Consider the following 17157-nt stretch of genomic DNA (forward strand, 5'->3'; position numbering starts at 1 on the left):
ATCAAAGCAACACCTGAGTTACAATAGAAATTGTTACCCAGAGTAGCTGAAAGGGAGAGACCCAGCACTTGGTAGGAGCCCAAGGTGTCTCTTTAACTAAGACTAATTGACAAGGCAGGTAGGATGAGCTGCATTAGATGCCCAGTCATGGCTTTGGTCTTCTGTCTGCTGAACATGCTAGAGAAACACCTGCACTCCTATAAGGTGAATGTGAAACTACCACACTTCGTGTGGATGTGCTAGTTTAAGATAACCTGTCTGGTTTATCTTGTAAGTCAACCTTGTGCTATTATAGGAACAACACCTTCCAAGCAGAGAGTAAAAATTAGCGTGTTGGCATGGGCCATGATCAAGCAGTTCCAGCAGGCCATGTAGGGAATTTTGTTTGGTTTTTAATTGCTCCAGACTCATTCACAAACCTCTCTGCACCATTTCAGGCCTAATAAGTTTGCCATGAGGAGCAGCACTGCCAGTGACTACTCGAGTCTGAGCGATTCTCAGCTGCTCTTTGGCTCCCAGTTCTGCCCAGAGAATGTGCAGTCGGCAGCGGCCCCGCTGGAGCTGGGCACACAGCCGGGACAGCAGAATTCCCAGGATGTGAGTCTCACTCTCAGTCAGCCCTGTACTGGCATACAGCCACCGTTTAAAATTAATGGAAAATGCTGAAATCAGGTGGTAACATTTGCAAATGTCAGTAACTGCTGAAATCAAGTTCTCTTCTTCCTACATACATATACTTACTGTGACAAGATAAAGTAGCAGCCTGGTCAGATGAACATGGTATTTATAATAGATTGCTATAAATGATTGTTGAGATAGTTATTATTTTCTTCAATCACATTTTATACGGTACTGAAATAATATGAAATTATTCTCAAGCTAATGTCTTTAGACCACCTACTTAGTCAAGTTAGAATATTGCACCTATTTTTCTTTCAAAAATGATGTATTTCACTGCCTTAGCTTTCTGGAAGAATGACAGAGCTACTCAGTGTTTGCTTCCCTGTACTGACAATGACCTTGCTGCATTGTTGTTATGGTAGATGCTTGGATGATTTTGGATAGGGATGAAGAGTTTCTATGCTGACAATGTTCCTCCTACAGCTCATGGTTTCTGATGTTACCAGCCTCTACTAAAATAGTTCCTGCACTGCTAACAGAGAGAACCAGATCTGAATAAAAACACCTAGACCAAAGATTAGGGAAGAGCAGTGGTGCCAGCTTGGAAGCCCCAGGCTGTCCTTCAGTTCCAGATGCTATCTGCTGTACTATGCATCTTGTTAGGAGCAGTTTTCATCAGACACAAAACAGGAAATTCATTTTTCATGAAAAAAAAAAAATGGAATTTGCATTTTCTTATGTTTTAAGGAAGAGGCATTTCCATTTTGGTCACAGAGTGTCTGGAAATTCTGTAGAATGAAGCTTTCATATCAATATTAAATTTCTTGTTCTAAAATGTGTATTGAAGCATGTGAAAAACTCATCTACAGTCTGTCGATGTTGCTAGTTGGCAGCAAAATGATGTCATCCACCAGGAAATTCAATAGGAGTTGTTTTTAAGATTCCTGTACAGAGATTCTACTGACAACTTGAACTTTTCCACAATTCCAGGAACACTGAAATGTATTTATAGTCTCTGTCTTGAACATAGAAGGGAAAAAAACCTTCACACTTTATAATTGTAGCAAAATGAAAATCCTCAGGATGAGAGAAAAACCTGTGTCTGGAGGAATTTGAGCTGGGTCTCAGTTCCACAGGGAGTTGATCTAACTAGGCACACTATATGAGACATAATCTCACTAAATTCATTCTTAATCTTCTAATCTAATCTGTCATGTCCAATCACTGTGATGTCTGTCTGAAAAGCACTGGATAAACAAATGGTTTCATCTAATTAATGTTCTGATCTTTTTTTACCTCAACTTTTTTCTTCTCTTTGTGTCACAGAGTGAGCCTAGTATTTTTACCAAATACCAGACAAAACCACAGTTATTTGATGAAGAAACAAGAGAAAAGGGTTCTCTCAATTTTGGTGCAGTAAGAGTGAAAAGTGTCTTGGAAAATTTTGAAGAGAATAAAAACAAAATAAAGGACAAATATGACCGGTATGTTGACATCCATTGGAACTTTTTTCTGTTCTGGTGGTTATCACTCCCTGCAGCTCCTTCTTCCCCTCTTACAAATCATACATGACATAGCTGCATATTTCTCCAAGAAAAGTATTTTCAGGTTTTAAATAATTTCTAATTGGAAAGAGTCACAAGGTAAGAGAATGGGGCTTATTTGCAATTTATGTAACATATTCAGTTGTAAGCCCCACAGAACAGCAAAACTCTAACCTGAACTCACTTATGTCTTTCTTTACTAGCTATCATTGTTTCTTTATTCTGTATTGATCCTCTGTTAAAATCCTTATTTCTCAAAATTTTATATGCTATATGGGGACTGATAAAAGGGACTCTGAGGATGGCTTTTACATTTGGACCAGATGAGGTGATTGCCAAACACACTTGTGTGCAGATTATTTCTTTATAAACCTGCACATATCTCTAGAATTTTTTTTCCATACAAGAAATAAAATGTATTGTTTTTTTGGTAACAGACAAGTGTCATTTGCTAATGTAATTTACATCTGCTCCTTGTCAGATGTCAAGAATTACACGTACCTGTAGGTCCTGAAGGACGTTAAGGAGCAAGCGAGCAATTTGAAGCTCAAAAATGAAAAATGGCAAACTCCTCAGTGCACCTATAAATAATTCTTAGCACTGTACATTTTGTAACATAATATCCAAAGTGAAGTGTGTTTTTATTAAAAGCCTTTGATCAAATCTGGCTGTGTATCTCTCTTGCCTTTTCAATGGGTACTACGTTTCTGATAAGACAAAATTTTATTTTCTATTGCCTATTAGAGGAAGATTTTTGTAATGAAATGAGAAAACAATTTTAAATGTTTAGGCATCACTCATAATTATTCTTTATTTTTTCTTTAAATGCTTTTTAAAGCTCCTTCCTACACTCCAGGCTTGCTCCCGGCTTAGGAGCCTGTTTTTAGAAATAACTATGTTATCTTTGCAATGATAAGTGTATAATTTATCAATTTGTATCCCCCGCAAGTTTGACTAAGAAAATTAGTATCTTCCTTTCCATAAGGCTAGAGAGATTTCAGAAGCACTGCCTAATTTGATAACTAGATTCTACCTGGCCTCTGCATATTTTTGGCTGCTGTAATTTAGATCACTCTAATGATTGACTTAAAATGACCTGAATCTTCAGAGAAGAAAAGGCTATCACTTTGCCTAGCAACCATCCATGCATTTTGGTGTGGCAGGTTAATCATGAATATAGCCTGGTTCCTGATATGCTTGCTCAACTTAGAAGGACAGATAACAGAAACCACAGGCATAATCTCAGGAGAAAAGGATTTGCAGTATTTGTTCTTCCTGGCCTGGGCTTGGTTGATGCTGAAGCTTTTCCCATGTTTTTCCCGCAGTTATTTAGTCCAAACACAATACCCGTGTATCACAGCAACTGGCAGGTCACTGCATAGGCTGGGTCCTTCCGGGGCAGATAAAATAACATGGTGACCACACCCCAGCAGCTAATGCCCAGTTGTGTAAGTGGGAACTAAAAATCTGAGAGAGAGGTCAAAAATCTGAGGGTAAAAGCTCCATCACTTCATTTATATGACACATGTGGGCATGAGTGTATATGTGTTTTTTTCTTACTTTACGTTGCTGAGTCCATGTTTTCTTAAAACCACTGAGGTGACTTCAAAGGGTTATGCCCCCTGAAGTAATCATATTTCCATGCTGACGTTTCATACTACACTATGTCTTGCAGGGTTTCCTGTCTCATTTTTTACAGTGATCTTTCCAATTTTTGTACACTTCAGTGACTTACATTTCTAGTTCATACTTGGTTTTTTTTTTTCCACTTCAGTGAAGTCCTAAGCTCCTTTATTTCCAGCATCAATGACAAGCTTCAAGAGGTAAGTTACTTCAAATTCAGAATGTAAAATAATGAAGAGTTAGAAATACTACAGACCATTCAGTGTTCACTTTCTCTTTTACTATGCTGATATCTAAAATATTGCATTGTATGTCTTAAGCACTCAAATACTTTAAACCAACAATTGTAAGGTTTTTTTGCATATACCATTGCCTTTGTGGCTGAAGGTGAAAGTCTCTCCCCCAACACTTCTATAATTAATTTTATTAGTTATTATTAATCCTATTTTATAGATCAATGTCTCTTTTTTGAAATCTGTTCAGATTTCATGAGCTTTTTGAGCCATCCCAGATCTTCTTTGGGGTTGCAACCAACAGCTGAACAAATTGTTTCAAATGACAGATAAACAACCATTTTCAGGCTGTTCCATTCCATGAGTTGCAGTCATTGTTCTGTGGCATGTGGGGCTGTGATTTTGTAAACAAAGAAAGGGCAATGGTTTATTTTCCCATTTACCTTTGTTTTTGCAGCAGCAAGTGTGCTTCCAGAAGTTTGAAGAAAAGTTTTGTTCCAAACTCGAATCCAGTTTGGCTTGCTTAGAAAACCTTCCCAAGATACGTAAGTTCTTCCTGTGTTCCTGTTAACAGCAGAGGGCACAGTCAAACTGCCAAATGTCAGCGTGTTGTCTGGAGGCTGGGGTGAGCTGGGGAAGTCATGCCACTCGCAGCTGCTCTTCCTAAGGGAGGAGAGAAAATAAGACTTATCCATGGTATGGATTTGTCAGTTTTTCTGTTCCTACTCTCTCATTTTTCCCCTTTCTCTGCTCTCTTGTACTTCGGTGTTGCATGGTTAGACACTGTGCTCAAATAGAAAAGCACACCTCTGTTTTTGTGTTTTGCCTGGAGTACAATCATTTTTAGACTATCTGGAGTACTAATGGAATACACAGTAAAAATAACTTAGATATTTATATCCTGAGTATCCAGTTTCAGTTTTTAGGGCTTTCTCAGATTTTCATATGTTAGTTTGAAGTCTTCCACTGCTCCCCTGTGCTTGAAGTGATTAAGTTTTGGATGTAAGCAAAACTAGTACTGCTCATTTCTTGAATGAGAAACACACAGTGAAGCACACACCATTGCCATGATAAAAGGGTGACCTTCAGAAAGGCTAATAATGTAAAATACTTTTGAACAACTCTGTCTCTGAAGTGGCTGATCACAGAAATCTTTACTGGGGGAAAATGCTTCAAGAAATTGTTTCTAATTTAGCTTAGATCTGAACCTTTGAGAGTACATTAATTTTTAATGCTGGCGTGATGCTTTATCAACACCCTGTCAGGACTGCACAGAGCTTGCTTTGCTCTGTACGAGAACAAGAGGCCATTTTCAATATACACAAGAAGCATGAAGTGAGTTGTATCTTGTGAGATGAAGGCAGCAGACCTTCACAAGAACATAATAGTATTCACTGTGTGGCAAAATCTGGCTTCCATAAAGCACATCTTTGACAGATAGCTTTTAAATCAACAGAGCCCTCTCAGGCAAAAAGAGTGGAATCTGATGCATTATGCTGGAGGCCATGATAAGCTGTACATTTGAAACACCAATCTCATTGTACTAAGAATACTCCTTTGCTATGCTTGGCAAGTGCTCTTGGTGGGACCCTAATGTAAACAAGGATCTGTCTGCTTTGGCCAGCACAGCAAATTCCCTATTATACATTTTCCCATCTCCTAATTACTTCAGTGCCTCAGCTTGTCCACTCTGCAGCAGGACTTTGCCTAATTTCGCATACCTCATGTACAGAAATTGTTGTCATGGCACTGAAAATCAAATCTATTGTTCATGACTCCCCCTCTTCATTCCATACCATTTACTCAGCTGTCCTGTTTCCTCTCCATATCCATTTTAAATGAATGTGCCTTGAATAAAATGAGAAGCCTCCCAGAGGTGCATGCTGCTAGATTTTCAAAGCAATTGAAAAGAAAAATTGGCACTTTCTGTAATGCATCATGCTGCAGAATGTTGAATATATAATGAAAATCATCACATGCTGCACAATGTTGTTCTTTTTATATTTCTGGGAGGTTCATCTATCACTGGTTAATTGCAGATAAACACTGTCATTTGACTGACATCACAGTGATGGATAATTAAGTTCCCACTAATAGATATCTAAGCTTGTGCCTTGAAAAGACGCAATTCCCTTAAAAATTGGTATAAAATTCCAAAGCTCAGGTGATAAAGAGCTAAATTCAGAGCTAATAAAGTTCTGAATGCCAGTGAATGCAGTGAATACAGTACCTTGGCATATGGGTGGCATGGCAGAGACATTTTAAATCATTGGCAGTGGAGGATTTCACAGGTAGGAGAGGAATGCAGAAGATGAAGAAAAATATTGCAGCAGGACATTCCGACAGTTTTGAAAAGCAAAGAAAGGTGGGACTTGAAATTAAGACTGTCTTCATTAAAAGCTTATGACTAGTATCACAGGTTGCATTTTTAGCAGTGGGTAGCAAGCATATTTGGCATAGTCTTCATAGCCAGCAGGCAAGAACAAAACAGGAAATATTTCTCTAAATGTATTTCCAAAGCATTTCCAAATGCTGTTGGGCTGGCATGGTCTGTGCAGAAGGGTTTTTTCAAAATGTTCTCTTTTGGATGTCCATATGTGCTTGCACACAGTGGATAGAGCTGTGTCTGGCACTGGAGATGAGACAAGGTTTGGCTGAGCAGCTTCCACAGAGGCACAGGTGCTCTGTGCCTGGCTCACATCTTAGTGTGCAGTGCATGGGGATGTAAAGAGGCAGACAGACCCTGTGGCCTCAGTTCTTCCACCTTATATACATACAGTTTCTCTGCTTGGCTTGCCCACTCATCATTTGCTCTTTCCTTCTAGTTTCCACTCCTGTAGATCATTTCTTTTCATATTTTTCACACTGTAATTTACATGCCCTCACTTCTATCAAAAACTTCTATTTTTTTATACAAATGCCGATTTTCACCACTCAGCCCTCTCTGTGTTGCTTTGCTCTTCTGGTGTCGGGTAATTCAAGACATGATAGTTCAGAACAGCTGAATCCTCCACAACACCTTGTCTGCAGTGCACATGAGCAGCATCCTCAGCGTGCCACAGGCAATCCTCTGATGCACTGACATCGAGGGAGACAAAGTGATGTGCAATCTGTCACAGAGGTATGAGGCGATGCAGTTCACTGATGAGATCCAGTGCCCAGTGAGCAGTTTTCAAACAGGACTTGCTTCCATACTCCCCAGGCCCAGCAGCTGCTGGCAAAGTTTCCAGGGGAAATGGCTGTGTTTAAAATGATGGGATTTGAGCTTGTTTACATTGAACGGTATGGTCCAGACTGGGACACCAAATTCAGACTCCCTTATGTCCTGTATGGACTGAAAAGGCAAAAAGTTTGAAACTGATTTAAAAATGTTTCCTCTATATAGCTGCTAAATAGCCATGCAGTGACTGACAAAGCCGTTGAGCTGAGGGACTTAACCAGACTCCAAAACACCTCAGCATGGATGGTGAGAGGAGGTGTGGATGTCCCAGTAGATGCTGAAATCCCTCATTGTCACAGTTCAAGGCTTAGAGCACTGTGTGCTGGAGCAGAGGGTGAGATCAGGGGCAGCTCATCCCACAGTCCACCAGCTCAGGTGCTATCTGATGTCTTGTAGAATGGGACCCAGGCTAAGCCAGCACAAACCTGCCAGCTGAGTGCTCAGAGTATATCTGAGCAGGATGCAGCCATGACAGCCCAGCTGTCTTGCCCTCTGGCACAGCTCCATGGCTGCCCAGGGAGAACATGCAGTGCTCTGCTGAGCTCCAGAGCTATCTTCCCTGCCCGTGTCTCACCAGGTTTTTAGCACCTCCAATTTCCCCTACTGAATCTGGGGGTGGGAAAACCAACTTCCTTCCAAAGTCTTAGTTAAAGCCTCTTTGCTGTTAGTACCAATCTCAGGATAAGCTGCATAGATGATGACAGAGAGACATCAGAAGCAGTTGCCGTTTAATATTCCTAGGCTGGGAGGCTGGTGCTCCCTCTCTTGACTGCTCAGGCAGTAGTTTTCAGCTGCTGAGAGTGCAGCTGCCCCTGGGTAGAGGCTGATTTGCAGGGAACTCTCTCCAGCACAGGGTGGCAGCCCTACCCTGAGGTCCTTCAGCCTTTTATCTCATGCCAGATTTCATATTCTAAATGTTATTATTGTAAACAGTAGCATTCAAATGCAAGGGTACAGCAAATCAAAACACAGCCATTTTCAGATTGTAAAAAACTGTTTTATTTAAATTACGTCAAGAGAGGCACAAGCCTGTGCATAAGTCACCCATTAACTGAGTAAAGATTTTCTGCCTGTGATCAAGTTATTCAATAACTATCTGCTGAAGGGTTTATTTGAAGAAAACCTCTGAAGCAGCCCTTCATGATCATATTCAAAGACAAGAGACTTGAGTTAACAGGGCCCTTGATCTGATCTAATTTGGTCATCTCAAGGCCTGTTTTATTGTAAGCTTTTATTAACAATTATTTTTACCTTGTTTATTAGTGTTTGACAAGTCTGAACACTCCTCTGGGTATGGAAGCAGGGAGGGAAGGGGAGTGCCCCTCCTCTGTACTGAGAGGGTTTTCAGCAGAACACTCCTCCACGTACAAACGAAACACTTTCAAAAGGCTGGCTGCTGGTTGCTTGCCGGCAGCATGCTGTGCTGAGTCAAATGTATGTGCAGATCATAAGCCCTGTGGATGCAAGACTATTTTTAGACTGAGGATACTATGTTAAATAAGGAGAATAGACAGACTAGGGAAACCAGAAAGTTTTAAAAATAATTCTGAGCTAAAATTAACCATATGGAGAAGAGCAGCAAGGTGAGCTTGCAGATGCTGCCCTTCCTGTATCTTCACTATGTAGACATGGAAGGTGATAAAGTGACATGAAAGGATTTCTTCCCTTAGTCACTACTGCTTTCCTTCTCTTTGTAGGTTGGCAGGCTCCTCAAAAACCTGCTCTCAGATTGCAGGTAGCCTTTGTGTCTAACCAGGGATATGAAAAGTCTAAAAGGCCCACTCAAACATTCACTCCCCCGTTATAAACCCATTCTGCAAGTTATGGATTTCTAGGTTTTGAAAACAGTCTAAATCTGTCAGAGCAAAACAGTAAAAGATTAAAAACAAGAACCAAATTGTCTGCAACAGCATATTTTTTCAAATATGTGCAGATAATCCTCAGAAATCAGCCAAGCTCCTACAGAAACAAGGCAAAGGCATGTGGTGATATGCGTCCTGAAATAATGGAGAAATTCCCCTCGAGCTCAATTCTCGGAGGTGGCTTTAATTCAATGTGTGTGAGGATGATGCATGCATGAGGCAACTGCAAGATTCCTTCTCCCAAATAACAGCTGTGTGCACTGTGCCCAAGCAGGGCTCCTTCAGAGAAGGCAAAGTTAAAAACATATCTGGACACAGGGGATTCCTTGTGCCAGAAGATGCCATTTTCTGTATTCATCCCTGAGCAACACCTCCAGCCCTGTGCCACCCCACACCTCTGCTTTGCGTGGCTGAATGAGACAAACACTTTCAATCTTCTTTCATAAGAGGAGATTACCATGTAAGTACTTAATTAACTTGTAGCTTTTCTCTGCCCGTGTGTTAGTTCAGTCTCTTTCTTTCCTTGCACATAGACAGCTGGGAAGGTGAGGGCTTCCAGACATCCTGGGGTGCATAGGAGTTTTGTCAGCCAGAGCTGGTGCACTGCCATGCACCACACTGCCCTGTCTCACCTGTAGCCTCTGGTGCTGGCATTTGCATTCTTGTGTCACTTGCTAATTAACCGAATGTCCTTTGGCTTTAGCACACAGGTGACTACAGCAGATTTTAAGCCTGTTGGGCTCATGTGAAGGCCTTAATGAGCACTTTTCAGAGCTGCCTTGTTTCCTCATGCCACTCAGCCCAAGAGCTGATGTTTACACTTTAGCTGAGGCTTATTTCTTAAGTTCCCCCCCCTTTTTTTTTTTTTTTGCCTTTTTTTAATATTATGTGACAATTTCCACTCAAAAGCTTTCTTTGAATCTACAGAAAGACCACTGTGTTGTCTTTGTCAAAGAAGTCACTTGCCTTGTCTTAGTGCATTAAAATCATAATTCACCTTTTATAAAATTTTGTTTTTATTCCACTTCTCTCCATATCTTTGGGTACTTTTCTCCTCAAAGTATGTTCTAAAACCTTGCACCATGGGAGAGCAAATTACTAAGCCCATAATTGCTCAGATTTTTTTTCCCTATCTTAATTCTCAATGTTTTAAAATATCTCTGTTTTTTCACAGAAGCAAAGCCTATACAATCACTTTCTGCCTGCCGCTCTCTAATAGTTTTTAGCTCTTTAACCGGTTCCATCTACAGTTTCACAGAAGAGCACAGCTCAATGAGATAATTAAGTCCCTGGAAGCTTAATGAAAATAGCTGAGCGGGAGGAGAAGGGATCCCCAGCGCCCTGCAGCTCTGCAGCCTGTGAGCACAGCACTGTGGGGCAAGAGGTGCTCACCAAGGAGCTGAGATAAACACTGGTGAGCAGGAACAGCTTCAGTTGGGCTCTCAGCTCCTCTGACACCAAAGTCAATCAAACGCCTTGGATCTGTAGCAAAAGAAGATTCATTAATTGCAGAGCTCTTGTAGCAACTTGTTGAAATGTAGGCTTTATTCTGATTTTTCTCAGGTATGCAGTGCTCCAGCACTCCAGGGTTTCAGTTATCCTGGCCCAGTGGTTTGGCAGTGCTTTACTTTAGCAAGAGTTCTTTGGATGCTGTTTTATGCCAACCAGCCAACGTTCCACACCATCTGAACTCTCCTTCCTGCACCCTTCACAGGAAAATCCAGACATGTTTAGCACTTTCTCCCCTCTCTTTTTCAGCTCTTTCTCTCTGTCTTAAGTAGACTTCCGTTAGATTGCTAAAGATTTTTCATTTTTATGCACACACTGCCAACTGTGTTCCCACCCTGTAATGTATTAGGCACAGCAGTCATTCCTATGAGAGTAATTGAAGCTGTATGGAGGGAGTTATGTTCTTATCCAATCATATAACAAAAATCTCTGGGGTTTTATCAGTTTTTCAACAAGACTGACTGAAGCCAAGAGTGTCTTCTCCAATTTAAAACCCTCCCAGGGAGCCTGTTCCTCCACAGGACTCTGCTGGAGCCCCCACTACCAAGTGCTGTGCACAGCTGCCTGGTTCAGGTGGTTTCTGACTCCGTCTCTTCCTGTGACCAGCAAATGGAAATTCCACTATTTTGCACACTCCTTCATAATTTGCCTCTATTCCCTCCAGGAATTTTCCTTCAATTTTCAGCCTTCTGTGCATTTTTTATACAGTTTCGGTGGTTGCACTTCTTAGCCATTAACCTCTTACACCTCCATCCTGTTCAAGCCCCATTTACCATCACCTGGCTGCATGAAAGTGTTGTTTATACAGGGGTGGCTCACCTGTACTTGGGTCCCCCTGCCTTGGCCATGCCTGTTGTGCCCCTGGCAGACAATCAAGCCTCAGCCTTCCCTGCCTACCAAATTCTGCAGCTTTCCACAGCCTCTCTTCTCTAGCTGCCACATTAAGAGAGGGCAGTAAATGAGGTTTGGCCTATGTGCAGTGTCTTGTAAATTTCAAGTGCCTTGCATTAAAAATCCACCCCACTGATCACTGCTCAGGGTTTGGGGAGATCACAGCAGGAGAATCATGTGGTGATTCACACCAAGCCATGCAGGAAATAGCAATAGTACTGATAGTAGTTTATTCACATCTACAAATGAAAGACCAAATGTGGTTTTTATTGATTTCCCCATTTAGTGGAAGATGTTCTTAAAAGTCACTACAGCTTGATGCTGAAAGCTTTGACAGATAAAAGCCAAGTGGAGCAGGCACTGCTGGAGATGGAGAGGAGACTTGCAGCCGTAAGTGAAAAAATTAATCTTTTATTCTGAATCCTCATTTGGAATTTCTCCTGCTTCTTCAAAATACTGACTGAGTATTAAATTGCCTTCAAATGGTGGATTATAAAGCAGACTGCTCCTGTTATAATGAAAGGGAAAAGATATATAAAAATGCTAATTCTAGGCCAGATACTGACAGAGGCTTACCCAAGTGCTAGCTAACAGTGCTGTAAGCTCTGATGAAGCCCTGGTCAGAAGAGAAGAAGCCAACAGTGCCTTGTTGTGGCAGGCTGTGATGGAGCACTCACTGCTTCCTCACCTGACACATGCCTTTGCTGAAGGAGATGGTGCAGTGCATGCCTGTGAGGGGAGAGCATCTCACAGAAGTGCAGCACCTTGTCCCTTCAGCCAGGTGTGTCCCAGAGAGAGGAAAAAAGACGTGAAAAGAAAGCAGGTGGATGTGAGAGACACAAGAATGAGCTGTCAGAGACCTCCTGATCAGTTGTGGTTTCTCCAAAGGCCCTGCTGCAGGAATTGCATTTGGCAAGGATGTATCACACCAGCATGTGAGAAGGCAATGCTCCTAGGACAGGGATCACACAGTGGGTTGGGAGATGCTCCAATGTCAAACCTCTCACCTTTGTGAGACACTTTGAGGATATCTATTACACAAGAAGATATAAATTGCTAATCTTTGGGTCAATACCAAACACATAGTACCTAAAACTTTCTTACTATTGTGCCTTTTTGTGTGTTTATTACTGCTTCTGCTTTGCTTTCTGCTTCCCCAGAAAGATGCAGAGATTTTGGATGTGAAATCCAGTATCCAGCTGCTGAAAGAGAGTTTGGAGTCACTGCCAGCCCAGCTGAATGACCAGTTCCTGAAAGCATGTAAAGAATTTGGCTTCCTGAAGCTATGTAATACCTCAGCTGAGCAGCACACACTTTTGTCTAGTGCCAGCCCACCCCCTCACATGACAGATAAGTCTTCCCAGACCTCCCCTGAGCTGTACCAACACTGTGTCCTCAGTGAGGAGCACCTGCACAGGCCATGCTGCCCAGGCAGGGGAGTTTGCAGCTGCTCAGGCTGGTCTCATTTCCCCTGTGTGACAGTGGGGCAGCAACACGGAGACTCTCCTGGAAGGAACCAGGCCACTGGAAGTGGCGCATCTAAAGGTGACCTAAACCCAGCCTCAGGAGACAAAGCCAGCCCTATTACTACAGCAGCCTGTGGTAGAGCAAACACCTTTTTGCAAGAGCACAGCTTGGCTACACAGAGCTGTGCTGCCCATCCTTGCATGTGCTGGGCTGGTAGACACTTTTTGGGGAGTAGTCAGAAGAAACACTGTCCTGTACCACTGGAAGTGCCTCTACCAACCCCACTGAGGAAGGCGTTCAGGAGAGGCACTCGCGGGTTTAAACCCTTGACACCATCACAGCAGCAGCAGCCTCAAGTTTTCCACCATTCTGCACAGAAAGCTACACCTGGGCAAAGACACAGCAACTGGCCCACAGACCACGAAGTGGAGAAAGCAGCTGTAGGGAACAAAACAAAACAGAGTCCAGGAAGGATGCCCTGGAAAAAAGAAATAGGGAGAAAGAAAACCTACTCCACTAAGAGGAAAGGCGAGCACTCTGGATGTGCTGACAGTGGGCTGAAGCAGAGGAAGGCAAGTGGGATTATTGACTTGGAGAGCTCCAGAAAAAATTCCTTTCCCAGATATTTGGTTGATCTCAATTCAGAAAACTCTGACCTGGGTTTTGCAGCTCCCCATCAGCAGATCCTCAGCAGTGCTCAGCTGGGGCTTACGAAGAGTTTCCCACCAGTGCCACACTCTGATAAAAGCCTGCAACAACTTGCAAGCAGAAGAAACAGAAGTATTGAAACTAAAAAATCAATTAATGTTTCCAGTGTAAAGAGGTATCTCTTGGATTCCTCTCCCGAGGAGCATGTACTTTCCCTATGCAGCACAACAGGTGTAAAGCAAATGAGCTGCTTCAGACTCCAAACCCCCTCAAGCACCATGAAATCTCATCCTGTCAACAATCTGCTGGCTCAGCAGAACACAGACTGTTGCTCTTTACTGTTTGATGGTGATTCTTCTGATTGAAGGGGTTTGTTTCGTGCTCGGAGCCCTTAGTGCAGGATGACCATTTCAGTTGCAGTTTATTCCTCTAGATGTGTTACCTACTTAGTCAGAAGCAAGACTCAGGCCTGGATGCTTGAAAGTGCTATTGCCCAGTTTGAGATATTGTAAGGGACTATGCAGGGTCTAAGCAGGGCTCTCCCCTGGCTTGGAAAGATGAAAGGATCTGTATTTTGCTTTACTTCCTTGCTCCCAGCAGAGATTCCATGGGCTTGAGTTACCATAGCATTTACATAACAGCGAAGTACCTGACATTCCCAGGGAGGAGAGGGCTGGCAGAACAGACAGCTTAGTCAGATTTGGCACTTAGATCTCCTGGAAACTCCTCAGCTAGATCGATATAATGCTATCTCTGTGGCCAGAGGCTTCACTCTGTTTCTCGCTCGTAGTACCTGTCAGTTTGTTCTATAAAAGTTCAGGGTTTTAGTAGAGTAGTGTTGTTCTGGTTGATTTCAATCGGGTTCAGACTTGTCTCAGGAGTTGTTTGTGAACTTCGTGTGGGGACAAGTTTAACCGAGGAAAGCCAAACCCCAGCGTCTCAGATTTGTCCACTATTGTATCTCTTCTCATGGGCTGAAATTCCTCGGTTTCAGAGATTCCACAAAGTTATTTTGTTTCTACTTTATTTCTCATTTGTATCTCTTGGCTGATTAAGGAATGCTCCAATATATCCTTTCCAAGGGCAGCGGCCCTCAGAGAACACAGACAGGACAGGCAGATCCAGCAGATGAAATGTTGCACAGTCCCAATTCCCACAGAGCAACTCTTCTCAGGGTACCCAGCTGTGACTGTGGGCAGCTCCCACTGCTTGGGGTGTTTGTGTCATGTTTGATTTTTGATCTGAAATGTTACCAGCAAAAGAAACATTTTGGTGTTGACAAAACTATATTGCCACAAATTCAAATTATCCAGCTTTGTCATCCCAAGGGAAATGGCTGGAATTCTTTTTTTTTTTTTTTTTTTTTTTTTTTTCTTTCTTCTTTTCTTTTTTTTTCCTGGCTTTAATAAACTCATCTTCACCAAAGCCCAGTGTCTCTATGTTGGTTTTTTTGGGAGAGGCAGGATGACAGGCAGCTGCTCTTCAGCTGTTTGACTCCTCTATATTGTGGACTTGGGAGAATTCTTTTTTAGCTCCTCTCTGGCGTTTAAAGATGGAAACCTTCACCCTTCTGGCTTGACATTGGTCCAGTGATGTTAATTAACAAGGAGAAGTGGGGGTGGGGAGGTAGTCAGATATGGGGAGCCCCCAGAGTCTTGGGAGCCCCCTGTCAGCGGAGGGGGTTGGTGATGGCTGCCAGCAGGAGTGGCTGTTTGTTCCACGTTGTCCTTGTGTATGCACCTCCCCAGCAGCCCCAGCACGGCCTTTGCTGGGCAAAACCTGTTTGGTGGGCTTGCCACTCTGTGCACTTTGGGATTGGCAAGGACGGGTGCAGGTCTCTGTGCAGCCCCTGGTCTGGATGCAGGGTGCTCGGCAGCACATGGCTGAGCTTGGAAAGACCTCTGGAGGTGTCTGCTGCAAGCCCCTGTGAAGAGGAAGAGCAGGGACTGGCTCCATGAGATGGAGCATCAGTGCTGTGGGGTTCAGTGCAGGGCTGCCCTTGGGATTCCTGCAGCTCCTTGCCACATGCACACACTGGAACACAGTGCAAAACAAAATCCCTGGAGATGGACGTGTAACAGCAAGACCAGGAGCAATGCCTCCCCTTGCATGAGATAACTTCTCTGGTGAATGAGATGAAGCCCCGGGTGCCACCCTGGCCCCCACTGTTCTCCTGCTTATTCCCACCCAGGCTCTCTTCCAGGGTTTTAGCTGCCAACAAGAGCATTTGTCCCAATATGGCTGTGATGATGGCAGCTCCTCTCTCAGCCTTGCTGGACAAAAAATTGAAGCATGCACGCTGTGTGGCAGCAGATTTCCCAGACACTCTGCTTGCACCCTGGTGGAGCTGGTCCTGCCTCCCAGCCCGTACCCGCAGCTCATTGTCACAGGCTCCTTGCTGGATCAGCCATACCTCAGGAATGTGTGGTTTCTCCTGACCTTTGCCTCCATGGAACTGCCAGTACCAGCGTTTGTGGGGGTCTTGTCCCCCCTTCAACTAGGAAAGGTGCCAGGGTGGTTCCTCCTGCAGCACAGCCAAGAACTGTGGAGGGCACAAGGCAGAACCATAAAACACACACAGTAGTCAGAAAAAAAAGCAAACTTGAGTTCCAGTCTGTCTGAGGGCATTTAACTGGGGCAATTTTCTCTGAAACTGGAGTTTTGGAGCTTTCTTGGGGGAGAACCCAGGAGAAAGGGGGAGAACAGTGACCAAAAGCCAGGTGGCAATGGGCACAAGGGTTGAGAGAACTGGCTACATCCTGCAGCCAGCATCTCCAGCTGTGAAGGCAGCAGGCAGGTGGCCGCTGCAGCAGCATAGAGCAGGGCGCTCAGCATTTCACCTGCCTGTGAGTCACTTGGCAGAGGAGGAACCCTCTGACAGCACAGAGGATGTGGAGGTGGCTGCTGTGCCCTGCCTTGTCCTAAAGGTGCTCCAGTGACTGTGGCATATAGGGCACAGCCAGCTCCCTTCCCACAGTCCCACTGCACACTCAGCACTGCAGCTGCACCTTCCTCAGGATGAGGCCAGCCAGCTGCGGTGGTGCCCAGTGCTAGCAGTGCATGGTGCAGTGCAGGAGCACCTGCACTCTCCCACTGCGCGGCCTCCCAGCACTAATCCCCAGACTAGCCGCCTGCCCTGCCTGCCTTCTGGGGCCCAGTGTGCCAGCATTGCCCAAATTCCTGGACCCTGCGCTCAACTGGCTGCCATAGCCTCCTGACCCGACAGAGGAGTGCATCGGGTGCCAGAAATGCCTCATGAGCTGGTGATGAACACAGTGGCCCGGGAATGGAGAGGTGGCAGGGAGCAAGAGTGAGGCACTGTGTGCTACTGCCAGAACACAGGTGCTGTCATGGGGACATGTCCCTGCTGGCCTGACGAGAGAAGAGTGATGGTGAAGACAGGACTTTGCCAAGGCTTCAGCAGTGGCCAGGGGGGAGCAGGGGTGCAGGCTGGGAGCTGGAGTGCAGGTGTCACCATGCAGGATGGAGTCCCGAGCCTATGTGACTTTTTGATGCCGTGGCCATACCATTGCCAGCTC

General features: G+C 44.0%; 1 protein-coding gene and 1 long non-coding RNA gene across 2 annotated transcripts; one reads left to right on the forward strand and one right to left on the reverse strand.

Annotated features, from left to right (window-relative positions):
- The first annotated feature begins 332 nt into the window (after positions 1 to 332).
- On the forward strand, positions 333 to 14998 carry IHO1 (interactor of HORMAD1 1). Its single transcript, XM_066327080.1, has 4 exons — positions 333 to 597; positions 1948 to 2141; positions 11779 to 11893; positions 12664 to 14998. The coding sequence occupies exons 1-4, from the start codon at positions 454 to 456 to the stop codon at positions 13981 to 13983; spliced, it is 1773 nt and encodes a 590-aa protein (XP_066183177.1). The 5' UTR covers positions 333 to 453; the 3' UTR covers positions 13984 to 14998.
- LOC136365893 (uncharacterized) lies at positions 4627 to 8807 on the reverse strand. The gene is made up of 3 exons (XR_010744435.1): positions 8493 to 8807; positions 6252 to 7355; positions 4627 to 4684 (listed from the first exon to the last, which is right to left on the reverse strand). It is a non-coding gene; the product is annotated as an uncharacterized lncRNA (long non-coding RNA).
- Positions 14999 to 17157: the final 2159 nt, after the last annotated feature.

The sequence above is a fragment of the Sylvia atricapilla genome, chromosome 11, assembly GCF_009819655.1.
Source record: "Sylvia atricapilla isolate bSylAtr1 chromosome 11, bSylAtr1.pri, whole genome shotgun sequence".
NCBI lineage: Eukaryota > Metazoa > Chordata > Aves > Passeriformes > Sylviidae > Sylvia > Sylvia atricapilla.

Coding starts and splice junctions, on each gene's coding strand:
- IHO1 (XM_066327080.1), top strand. CDS start 454: ATGAGGAGCAGCACTGCCAGTGACTACTCGAGTCTGAGCGATTCTCAG. Junction 2,142..11,778: donor TGGAACTTTTTTCTGTTCTG/GTGGTTATCACT, acceptor TTTTTATTGATT/TCCCCATTTAGTGGAAGATG. Junction 11,894..12,663: donor TGGAGAGGAGACTTGCAGCC/GTAAGTGAAAAA, acceptor CTGCTTCCCCAG/AAAGATGCAGAGATTTTGGA.